Source organism: Canis aureus, chromosome 17, assembly GCF_053574225.1.
Source record: "Canis aureus isolate CA01 chromosome 17, VMU_Caureus_v.1.0, whole genome shotgun sequence".
NCBI classification, from domain to species: Eukaryota; Metazoa; Chordata; class Mammalia; order Carnivora; family Canidae; genus Canis; species Canis aureus.
The window spans coordinates 45,699,102-45,712,416 of NC_135627.1; the positions used below are offsets into that span (position 1 = coordinate 45,699,102).

Genomic DNA, 13,315 nt, shown 5'->3' on the forward strand with positions numbered 1-13,315 from the left:
TTTTCTTCCTTCTTTCGTTGTCTTCCATTTACATTCTTTTTTTTTTTTTTTAAGATTTTATTTATTTGACAGCACAAGTAGGGGGAGCAGCAGAGGGAAGAGAAGCAGGCTCCCCACTGAGCAAGGATCCCAACACTTGAGGCTTGATCCCAGGACTCCAGGATCACGACCTGAGCTGAAGGTAGATGCTTAACAGACTGAGGCACCCAGGCTCCCTTTCCCTTTACATTCTTAACAAACTTAAAACTCTGGTTAAAATATCCTGGTTCTCATCCAAATTGGTAATGATCTTTTCCTCCCCTGAGATCTCACAGTGCTTATAGAACGTACTACACCACGTGGCGCTCATTGCTCTTCATAGTTACACCCTGGTTGTTCCTAGTAATGTCACCTTAGTCGGGACTTCCCTGACAACCCAATGTAAACTAGCGTCTCTCAGTCTGTATAATATCACACACTTTTATTTTCATCATCCTACTTCTCAACTCTCTGAACATCTCATGCATTGACTTCTTTATCCTCTATCATCACACTCCAGAACATGTGTTTCATGACATCAGGGATTCTGACTACCTCGTTAACTAGTGTTTTCTTATTGGCCAGAAGAGTAGAATGCAGTGGAGCTTAGTGAATACTTATCAAATGGCTGTCTGGATCCTGAATACTTAAGATGATCTATAAAAGGTATTAGACATAAAGGACTGATTGAAGCTGGGATCAGGAATGGGATCTGTGGAACATAAACTGTATAATACATGTACATTTGTAAGAGTGCAACACATCCTTGTAAGATGTGTTAATGGAAGTAATGGATATCTTTCTTGGGGGAAGCACTATAATGTGGGCGGGACATGAGACTAAATGTAGACTGTGTTTGTGCTGGGAGGTTTCACCATCTCCCATCAGTAATGATGTAGAGTGCCTCGTTAATGTAACCATTTATTCTGGCCTATCAGACAATCATTTTAAACCGAAAATTAATTTGACTATTTCCCAAATTGTTTCTGTTCAATCACAATTTTACCCATTCTTGTGGGTAATTCCAGTTATTCAAAGCTCTACTTCATTCCTTTGGAAGCAAATTGTTTCAGAGATAACAATGATAAGAAAATTAACTTATAAAGCACTCTAGATGTTAAAACAGACCATGTCATTTCCATGGTTTTGGCTCTTGGCTTTCTTTCTCATCACATCTTTTTACTGTTTACATAGAATTGTACTTTGATTAAGAATGCTTGGGGGCGGGATCCCTGCGTGGTGCAGCGGTTTGGTGCCTGCCTTTGGCCCAGGGCGTGATCCTGGAGACCCGGGATCGAATCCCACTTTGGGCTCCCGGTGTATGGAGCCTGCTTCTCCCTCTGCCTATGTCTCTGCCTCTCTCTCTCTCTCTCTCTGTGTGACTATCATAAATAAATAAAAATTTTAAAAAAATGTTAAAAAAAAAAATAATGCTTGGGGGCGGGCAGCCCTGGTGGTGCAGTGGTTTAGCCGCCTACAGTGCAGGGCATGATCCTGGAGTCCCGGGATCGAGTCCCACGTCAGGCTCTCTGCATGGAGCCTGCTTCTCCCTCTGCCTGTGACTCTGCCTCTCTCTCTCTCTCTCTGCATCTCTATGAATAAATAAATAAAGTCTTAAAAAATATATTTATTTAAGAATGCTGGGGGGCAGGGGCGCCTCAGTGCCTCAGTCATTTAAGCATCTGCCTTTGGCTCAGATCATGATCCCAGGGTCCTGGGATGGAGTCCTGCATCAGACTCCCTGCTCAGTGGGGAGTCTGCGTCTCCCTCTGCCTCTGCTTGCCTCTCCCCCTGGCTTGTGTTCTCTCTGTCAAATAAATAAAATCTTTAAAAAATAAAAATGATCAGGGTGGCACCTGGGTGGAGTAGTGGGTTAAGTACCCGACTCTTGATTTCAGTTCTGATCTGATCCTCAGGGTCGTGAGATGGAGTCCTGGAACGGGCTCCACACTCAGTGGGGAGTCTGCTTGAGTTCCTCTGTCCCTCTCCCTCTGCCTTTGCCCCTCTCCTCAAATAAATAAATAGGTCTTTAAAAAAAAAAAATGTTCAGGCATATTTCTGATGTTTCACTAACTTGTGATTACTACCTGAACATCTTAAAAAGTGTTATTGGATAATACTTACAGTTTTATTTTAACCTGTTGACCAAATTGATTCTTGAGAATGGGCATATTCCCAGGTATGAGGATAAAATTACTAGTATTTGTAAAGTGCCTATTATTAAAATGCAAAACATTAACACACAAGGAGGGGAAAGAAAAGGAGTAACTTTAGGGCCATACAATTAGAAACCCCCCTTAAAGTAGTATACTTGGTGTGTTGTCCAGTACACCTAATTTTCAGGGACACGATTAGCCCTTAGCATTACAACCAAATTGTATGTGTGTGAACCCGTAGATGTGAAATATTTTCAGTGGAAGTTCCATGGCTTTCATCGCACTTTTGAGAAGGCCTGTTACCCATGTCACCAAAGTTTAGGAATGATGACACACTAGGGGAAAATGAATAATTGGCACCAATGTAGTGGCAGATGAGTAGACTTAATGCAGCAGAGAAGATGGAACATAGCATCCACAGACAGGGCTGACAATCAGAGGTGACCATCCTCCAGAAATGTGGCAAGAACAAAGGACAAGTAGGGAATTGAACTAGAAGAGAAAACTCAGCTGTGTTCCAGCAGAGTACAATGGATTACCAATGCTATGTGTTCAGTGGAATGAACATAGCTGAAGAGATGAGAGAAGGCTTTGTGGAAAGGGAAGAATTGAAGGAAGCTTTGAATGATAAGATAGAAAACAGTTTCTCTTTTAAGCAAGAGTTAAGGATGTATAAATAATCCATATGGTGATAGTCTGTATCTGAGACACAAATGATTTTAGGTGAGAGTTAATAGATTGAATAAAGAAACCAACGTTGATTTCTGACCTTACTATATAAATGAAGGAATGATTATTTCGCATTACAAATGAATCACCATATGGTCCATTTAATGTTAGTTCCTGAGTGCGTTTCAAATGTGATTTTTAAATTTACATAAATTCACTTTATAATATTTCATGAATATGGATATTTCATAAGACAGAGTGATTGGAAATCTGTCACGTGTGACTGTATTGTTAAAATTTCTTGTGATTTTGTGATTTGAATAATTATACAAAATCTGTTGTTATTTAACCAAGTATTAAAAAGTGATACCACACTTAAATTCATCAACCACTGCTACTCTTATGATCTAGATTCTAAAAAATGTAAGGAGGCGTTTTGCTATTCAGATGATTATAAACTGAGCCACAGAATGATCTATAGATTTTTCTTAAAGGTTGTTAAAAAGTAGCAACTCTTGCATTAGAATCCAGACTTCCTACATTCTAGTTTATTCTTTTTTTCCTAAAATACTATATATAAAATAACGTAGTATGAGGGTGAGGGGAAAAGGAGGAGAAAGAAAGAACCAGCCTAGAAGGGCAAATAGGTAATCTGTAGACTGACTAGACATAGATACAAGTCAGCTGTGATTGCCTGAGATGTCTTTCCTTTTGGAGAAGTTGGGTTCTAATTATTAGAAATTTTCCATGCTCCTTGGATGTCACCACCCATCTGGCAGCAGTGCTACTTCTTTCTTTCTCAAAATAAAGGGCCCCGATCAGTTTCCTTATTTTATCTTCCACTGAGGAATACTCTGATTAGAGGAGCCCTATCTTTTGAAATTGTGGAAAACCTTTCCTTTAGATTATAATCATTCCATGTTTGGTTTCTTTTCTTAGTCTGAATCTATTATATCTAACTTTTAAAAAAAGTCACACTAATATATTTTTTTTACATTCAAGACAATAAGATGGCTTCGATAAGCTTAATTCTGTATGTTCCATTTCTTTTAAATGTCCCAGTTTAAAGGAGCCATAGAGGATTATGAATGATACTCTTTACAGAGTCATCTTTTCAAAATGAGGTGTAGTATATCTAACTGCATTAACAATTTGTCACACCACAAAGGAAATTCTATGGTTTGGTTAAAAATTGTTTTCTAATGCCATCACTACATTTACACTGTTAGTCTTCTGAAAATCAGTGTCTTTTGAACTGTGTTGTCATAAATAAGAATGAGAGAAGAGCATTTCTGTATGTGCACGTGTTTGTACCAGATCATAGTTGTAAATCAAGCAATGCATACAGAGTAAGGTATGTAACCACTTTTCCAAAGGAGAGTTAAAACATGAAGTTACATAATATTTGAAGTTTTTAATGTAACTCTTAATTTGTTTTTTAATAACTTTAGAAATTTTTAAAACTTAAAATGAGCAAGTGGGCAATAAAAATACTAAGTATTCACATTTATTACTAAGTTCTATTTATTTCTCTAAGAACTTTGCCTTTTTAATTCCTGTAGTCCTCACAACAGCCCTGTAAAATGAGTGGTATTCCATATTACAAATGAGGAAATTATAGCACACAGAGATCGAGGCATTTGCCCATTGCCACTACCACTAGATGCAGGAACCTCAAATTGACCCCGGTTGTCCAGTTTCACCTCTATGGTCAGCACCCATGTAGTTGATTTCAGTATCATTGGAATTACTCAGTTTCAACTAATGAGCTCTAATTTAAATTGTGTTGCGTGATCTGGATAACAGGCAAGTTGGAAGTAGAATTTCCTTGAACTCAAATTGTAAAAGAAAAATATTAAATAAATATTCAACTTCTCTGATAATTTGGACCAAGTTAAGAGATTGAATTTAAGATTTCACTGCTGTATAGGATAGATTGAATTATAAGAGCAGTGAAACCGGTAATTTTGGCATTTGAGGAATGTTTAACAGTGACTAACAATTCAAAATTGGACTCACAGGGTTTATTTATTTATTTTCTTCTAAAACATCACTTTGTAAACTTCAGAATCCCTTAACTGTAACATACAGCTTTGTTATCAGCGCAAAAGAACAATATGAGAAACTTCTAAAGTTACATGAAAATATGGAGAAGTTATACCAGAGTGTGATGGGATACTATGCCATTGACGTGAAGAAGATGTCCGTGGAAGACTTTTTTAATGACTTGAATAATTTCAGAACCACATTCATGGTATGTTAAAATTTTTAATTTGTTTTTTAAAAAAGTATTTGTGTCTATACTATCTCATCGATGATCATTTTAATTTCATTACTTTATTCCATTCTTCTTGTCTGCAGTAAAACCTACCTTTCTTGATGTTGAAAATTAGCTTTAAAAATTTCAGATTTTAATACTATTGAAAACTATGTGATTTATTCTCTTGTTGGTCTTCCCAACATTAAGCTGTAATTGGAAATTTTGATTGAAAATGTGACAAATTCTGAAGTTTTTCATAAAGATTCCCCTCCTGGCCAATTATAGAGCACTTTTGTAATATGTTTTTGGCTATGAATTTGTTTCTTTATACTTAAGATCAATTTGTATTTTTGTGGTATAATTTTACCAAATTCCATGAAGCTTTTATGAAGGGTTTTTTTCCTTTCCTTTTCTTTTCTTAATGCATTGTACAATAAGCTACCTGCGATTTGCCTTTGAATGGATTTTACATTCCTAGGGTTTCCTTTAGATACTTTAATAGGGGGGTCAGGTCTTTGATGTGGAATCCTTTCATTTAGGCATTAAAAAGATCTTTTGAAAAGTATTAGCTGATTAGATGAGGGGAAAAAAAGCCACACATATATTAAAGCAAGAAAGCATTGTTGCCTCCCTGGGGAAACTAGTGATACATTTCTGCAACAAAAAATTATATTATTGTAAATAGATGGGTAAATCATTTCTCTATCTCAGCAGATGTTTGTGGGGCTTAAAAGTTTCGAAGGGTAAAGAAAACTTGAATTTTAAAGAAGTGGCTCTTTTTTACTCTCAGGTAAAATTTATTGCTGAATTTATTGGACTTGGTTATAATCATTTGGTTATAATGAGATAGTTCTTTAATAAAAACTCAGTATTTTAAAGGAAAACTAATCTACAATAAATACACACTTGGCTTATAGCTTTAGTTTTTTCCCTCCGCAAGTTCAAAATGATTCTTTAATTTTTCACTACCAGAAGTTGAAGTGGATTTGATTGATAAATATATTTACTTTGTGCCTATATGTGTGATATATTGTACAATATATTTAACTTTTATATGTTACGAGGCAACAGTGGCCTAGGTGGAGTAGCAAAGGCCTTACAGTCTGAGAGAGCTAAGTTTGGACTCCATACTAGTTATGTGACTGTGAACTGATGTAACCTTCCTGAGCCTCAGTTTCCATATTTATAAATAGAAATATTAATTCCTCTCTCATAAGAGTATTTATTAAACCAGGTAATATAAAGTATTTATCACAGCTCCTTGCACATGGTAGTTGCTTAATAAAGTAGTGTGCAGTGAAGGATTAATTTAATAGGCTTGAGGTATTCTAACCCTGCATATATCAAAGAAAGTCCTCACCTTCTACTGGATCTTGGCAGATCACCTGTAAGCCCTTGGAATATCTTGTCTCATAAGGATGTTTTCGTACGCCTGGGGACTTGGGCCAAACTACAGATAGTTTTTTGCTAGAAATGTGATTTATGATGAGCACCTGTTCTTGCTCACCTGAAGCACTGGACCCCTCTGTTCAGTTTCTCCTCCAAAGGAGGCTAGAGGCTGAGTAGCTAAGGTTGTCCATGTGGAAGGTCCACTGACCTTCTTGATAAAAAAACTCTTGACTCCAAGGCATGGGAGAGTTCCCTTGGTTGGCAGTACTTCCTATGTGTTGTCACACATCATTACTAGAATAATGGAACTCCTCTGGGAGAAGTCAGTGGTGATTTTGATCTGTCCCCTTTCACTGTAATAAACTATAACCATGAGTACAAGAACTTTCTAAGTTCTGGATACTTCCAACAAATTGTCAAACCAGAGGGTGGTCTTGGAGACCCTGACAAAACTATGCATAAAAGTATAAGATAGATCTATGAATTAACAATACTTATCATTTTTGAGTGTTCTGTGAGCCAGATATTCTTCCAAATGCCTTATGCATGTTATCTTAGTCAATCCTTTTTTTTTTTAAGATTTTATTTATTCATAGAGATGCAGAGAGAGAGAGGCAGAGAAGCAGGCTCCATGCAGAGAGCCTGACGTGGGACTCGATCCAGGGTCTCCAGGATCATGCCCTGGGCTGCAGGCAAGCGCTAAACCGCTGTGCCACCGGGGCTGCCCATCTTAGTCAATCCTGATAATAATTTTTCACCTTTAAAAAAAAATAATTTTTCACCTTTCACTCTTATCATCCTTCTGTGGCACAGAAGTAGAACATAACTAGCTCAATGTCATCTAGCTACGAAATGGTGGAACTAGAATTTGAACCCATACAGGCTTCTTCCAAGAGCCTATACAATGAAATACTATGTAGTGCTCCCTCCCATGTTTTATAGCTTGTGTTCTATTTTACAAATAATATCACTGGCATAGGAAGGGTTTTCTAATGAAACCAAGGCCATACTGTTATCAGGCATTCAGATTGGCATTTGAATCAAGTCTAATTGCAAAGTTTCCTAAGATCTAGTAGGATTAGAGGGCTTTGGGCATTCTCAGAGTAATTTAAGCATTGTGTTACTAGGTGGTGGGCAGAAGGAGAAAGTGTATGAATGGAGAAGCATTCAAAGGAGAAGGGTAATAAATACAGTGACAGCTATACTTGGTCTCTTTGAGAGTTCACGTGGGTCCTAGAAATAGATGCTGTCACATACACATACATACATTGTACTAAATTAAACTCATTAAACTCATTAAGGCTAAATATTAAAATTATTTTTATTTAAATGAATAATTTGGAGAGGAAATTTTTTGGGGGGCAAAAATAAAAACTGGGAGGAGAGTGATTCTGTCAAGGTCAAATTTTATTCTTTCTTCCTTTCTGGTAAATATGGTTATACTGCTTGAATTTTAGATAGTGTATGTTGAAAAAGATCACAGTGTCAACATTGGTGAAAACTTTTGACAAATGTTTCTCAGATTCTCTTGATCCCTTAAGTTGCTATTTAATTCTACACTATTCAGCTTTGAAAATTCAGTTAACTTACTGAATCAGTGTGAAAATATTAGCAACAGATGTGGAACTTTAATGTGTTGAAGGTCTGTTCTGGAATAGCATATTAATACAATAGGCAAATATATATATTTCCTTTTTAAGAAATTACTGGTAAGGTACGTTTATATTATTACTCATCCACTGGCATTTAGGAATACTTTTTGTCATAAATGAGCAAATCTTACCGTTGAAGTGGAGGTCCATTTTGTATTACATACAAGGAGCTGGAATCACTGTCTGCATTCCATACCTGTCCTTCACCCCCTCAACTATGACAATTTTCCATGGAATATTTTCTCTCAAGGTTTTTTTTTTTTTTTTTTTTTTTTTAAGATTTTTTTATTTATTCAGAGAGACAGAGAGGCAGAGACAGAGGCAGAGGGAGAAGCAGGCTCTATGCTGGGAGCCTGATGTGGGACTCAATCCCGGAACTGCAGGATCACACCCTGGGCTGAAGGTGGCGCCAAACCGCTGAGCCCCCCGGGCTGCCCTTCTCTCAAGTTTAAACCATTCTACTTACAGTTCCCTAGCCCTAGAACATTCTGTCCATACTTTGCTTGGCTAAATTACTATCTTCACCTTTCTGATCTCTGCTTAGACTTCACTTCATCTAGTAAGACCTGTGTCTATCTTGCTTTCCTTGGTTTCTCTAGTGTAATTCATGGCATATAACAAATTTATGGAGTTATAAATATTCTCATCTACAATGGGTGCCAGACTTTAAAAGCTAATATATATACAGTGCTAGCTAAGTGCCAGGTGCCCTAACAATAACCAGATGTGGTATCCATACTGTTATTATTCCCATTTTAGAGTAGAAAACTGAGGCTTGGAAAGGTTGTGACTTGCCAGCAATTGATGGAGCTGAGGGACTGACCTGAAGGAGTTTTGCACACTCTATGCTGTATATGGCTGAAGTCTATTAATTCCTATTAAACATAGAAATTACATTTAATAGGACTAACAGGACTAATCTGAAGCCTAATCCCTACCCAAAATTTAAAAAAATGTGGCTTTTATTTTTAATAGTGATTTGGTTTGTGAATAATTTATCCAAAAATTTTTATATTTTAGAATTGCCCCAGAATTTACTCTCAAGCAATTAAGGCCTGGCTCATTTTTATTTTGAGCCCTTACTATACCTTTTACCAACCCATGTAATCTCTTACCGGTGTTACTAGGATCTCTTAACATTTGTTTAGATATAGCTGTTCAGGTTTTTTTTTTTTTTTTTTTTTTTTTTTCTCCCTTTCCTTTCTGAGAGCCCTTACACAATAGCTAAAGAAGGAACATCTGTTCTAGACTGCTGCCTCAAGCCATGTAGGCCAAGGGGGAAAATGTCTATGATCATGTAGCTTCCTCTGAGGAGCACCTGTTCATTGTGACAGCAGCTTAACTCACCTCCTTTCTAGGTGGAGATTCTTAACAGGCAATTCATTTGTTGTTGTTTTAACAATATACTCTAGGTAGATGGTTTCTACGTAGAACTGCTGATCAACTTCCAAGAAATAGGGAGTAAGTTTCCATTGTCATTTTATTTAGTTCCGTTTTTATTACCTTCTTCAACAAGACAAATCCAAAAACAACCTCCACTAATTGAGGGCCTCCTTCTTGCTAGACTCCATGCTACAGGCTTTATATATATGTGTCATCCGACTTTGTCTTCCAGCATTCTTGTGAGGTACAGAATGTCACCCGTACAGTAAGTAGGGGTAGAGAATCTTAGTGCCCTTTTGCAGAGGGCTTCAGAATTGGTAGAGGCTAGGATTTGAATGGGAGCCTGGGTGACTCCAAAGCCTGGACTTTTGAAAATATTTCCAAGTAGACTATTCATCAGAGAGTTTGGAAGAATTGTTGAAATGTGATTTTTTTAAAAGGCATTTTTGGTAACTTATTAGAATCAGCACAAGACATACTTTATTTCCTCACTCCTTGATAGAGTAACTTTCTATTTACAGCAATGGGTTCATGATAGAAGAATGTTTGTTGGTCTGGTTTAATTTCAAATCGTTGAATGTTTTCTTTCAAAACTAGAGGACTATTAATGTACCCCCAAAATCACAGTGTTAAGCTGAGGGATAGAGAGTCAGTATCTTTGTGTAATAGATTTTTTTTCCCTGTAGGATTCATGGGAACCATTGAGTTCTAATTGAAGATACTTGATCTTGTACTATAGGCTGAGTACATTGGTGTCTTACCAGGCATCAAGCTTCATTCACCAAGTGAAGTTCATGCCTTCAGTTGTGTAGTGTTGTAAAACAATAATCATGCTTTTCCACTTCTGATTGGCTTTAGATACATTGTTACATGCAATTACCAATGTACCCATTACTCATAGAGGTGCATGCTTTTACAGGATAAAGTGAGTCCATTATGGAATTCTTGTTGGCTTTTAGTAGGACCTTCCACCTCCCCCTCTATCCTACCTAACAGCTGTAGCATGTTCATGTTGGTCCTTTGAGTTTAAACTTAATTTTCATAGGTCTCGTTGGTCGCTGTGACTTTGAAGCATAATGTGTGTCCTGGCCTCACTTCTCATTTATACTTATATTGAGAATTTTGCTCAAAGTGCCTTTACTCACACCTGAAATATGTGGTCTCTTCTTTAACATTTTCATTCCTTATCTTGGTGATACTTTCCTTTTCCATCACTGAAAATTCTTTTGCAATTCTTTCTTTAGCAGAAATATTAGCACAGTACAACAACACTCTTAACTCCTTAAGCAAATTTCATCTGACACTTTATTTTGCTTAACAAAATCTTATCTTAGAGAAATACTTCTGAATGCTTCCCCTCTTAGCTCTCCTTTGTTATTTGTTCCCTTATAGATAACATGTTTGAAAACAATTTTCCAATTGAATTATACTTATTAAGAATATGTCAATTTTCTGTTTATTTGGAGTATAATTGATACACATGTTAATTTAGTTTCAGGTGTACAGCATAGTGATTCAACACCTCTATACATTATGCTGTGTTCACCACAAGTGTAGCTGTGTGGTTACCATCTATCACGACGCAATATCGTTGACTATATTCCCAATGCTGTATCTTTCATCCCCGTGACTTATTCATTCCATAACTGGAAACCTGGATCTCCCACTCCCCTTCACTCATTTTGCCCTTCCTCTCAGCCCCCTCTCCTATGACAGCCACTAATATATTTTCTTTATTTACAGATCTCTTTTTGTTAATTTTCTGTTTTAATTAGACATATGTAACCACTATGATGACCCTCTGAGTTTACAATTTTATATACTCCCATACAGAATTGGTGTCATTACATGTAAAAAAGTCAGACTTTTTTGGTTCATGTAGCTATTTTTTTCTGAGCACGTGTGGGGGATTTTAAAGTACTGATGAAAAAGATCACTGGACATCCTTCTTTATCATTCCTCATAACCTGCATATCTGAGCACCCCACTTTCAGGTTAGGATTTTGAGGATGAGAAGAGCAATCCCTGCCTTAAAGAGGATTACTTTGCATACACAAAAGGTTGGGGTAGCCTCTGTTAGGTTTTTTGTGCACTGGGTTTGGGTATATGTGCCATACTTTGCAGTTTTTCTTGTCCCTAAAGTCCAGTTGTTTCCTCCCTGAACCTCCTTCCCCACATACATACCTCTCATCTGAATTGTGTAATGACAATCACAGAGAAAGATATCACTGTGATTTCTTCAAATCTGATATGATTTATGAACTTGGCCTATGGTAAGCCTCACCCTTTCTGCTTATTTTTAAGAGTGGTATTTTGCCATCTGCCTTATTTTTGGGAAGAAGGCAGTGGCTGAGAGTGCAGGCTCTGGCATCAGAGCATCCGGGGTGATAGAACTATGGCAAGTTATTTAACCTTACTGAGCCTGTTTTCTGTTAATAACACCATGTGTTTCTCAGCGATGTTACACTTTGAAGATCAAACGACATAATGTACATACACCCTCAAAACACATTAGCTATCTGCAAAGAATAGAAGTAATTTTCCCCATTGCCATTTCAATATAACAGAATCGATATTTTATGTATTGTGTCCCATTTTTATTTTATACTTCCATATAGATGCTTTGAACTAAATAAATAGCTATTTTTCATCAATAGCTCCATGTTTAGATTATTTCTACAATTTTGTTAAAGTTATGTTTCATCCAGTTAAAGATCCATCATTCATGCTACTTGAAGACTTTAAGTTAATTTTTGGTTCATACAATTGAAATACACTGTATAGTGAACAAATACAAAATCAGTTATAACTCATTTAATCTTGCTGCATGGGTTGATCAAATACATTTTAGTCTTCTACTGAATACTGAGACTAGTGATTTGCCAAACAAAAATGAAACCATCTGATGAAGGGATATTTTTAGTATAAAATGTTCTTGATAAAGAAGACAACCAGAACAAAACCAATTTAAGTTGTACAAATTTGATGCTTGTCAACTTTAAACATCATTTCTGATGACCATTGGTACGGACTAACTAGCTGATGAACAGAAACTCCGAAGCTGTAAAGTCCTGTGGTTGGATGTTGAGCCAACTTGTGTAATTATTGTAGGAAATCTCTTCTCTCCTTACTTATTTTGGTGAGTTTTACAGCTTAAAAGATGTCTCTAGTAGCACCATTGTTTTTCTGAGATCATACTGGGAGATATAAAGCTCCAAACCTAGAACAAAATAAGTATTTTAACTATAGGATGTTTTCTTTTTATCCTTTAGTATATGATTATTTATGGAACTAGAACTATTCAAGGTGCTGAATATTTTGGGTTTGCAACCTTGAAAATAATTCTGATAGATTCTTCTAATCTTTACATTTTAAATGACTTTTCACAGTAAAAACTAATTGACTTAAATTTCCTCTTTACTGATAAGATTTATTCTCACTATGCAAATACATCTGACAGGTTCTATATGATTAAATGACTGGTAATTTGTATTTCCCTTTGACATTTTAAATATTTTGTTCACTGAAATAATATTAGCAAAACGTAAAGACTGGATTGTTCTCATAAAATGTTAAGGTCAACAATTGATAGATAATGGAGGGAAAAGAAGTAAACTAATACATAATAATAAGTATATTAACCTACGTAATTGTAAAGACAACATAAAACTAGGAGATCACAAACATAAATAAAATGGCATGTTCTATGTACATCTGATATACTGGTCTTCTACATTCTGTACTAGAGAGAATGCACACACTGTTGACTTAAGGCTACTTTTAATGTT

At 36.3% G+C, this 13,315-nt stretch overlaps 1 protein-coding gene across 18 annotated transcripts in view; it reads left to right on the forward strand.

Moving 5' to 3' along the window:
* DIAPH3 (diaphanous related formin 3) overlaps positions 1–13,315 on the forward strand; it is a 512,559-nt gene that overhangs the window by 320,166 nt on the left and 179,078 nt on the right. For 17 of the 18 annotated variants that reach the window (XR_013355827.1, XR_013355826.1, XR_013355823.1 and 14 more), the window contains one exon: positions 4,932–5,097. Coding sequence is in view for 12 of the 18 variants with exons in the window: in XM_077855466.1 (XP_077711592.1) it covers positions 4,932–5,097 (166 nt within the window). In the remaining 6 variants the exon portion in view is untranslated. Of the gene's footprint in view, positions 1–4,931; positions 5,098–5,817; positions 5,894–13,315 lie in introns of all 18 variants that reach the window. The other variant, XM_077855471.1, reaches the window with a different exon arrangement.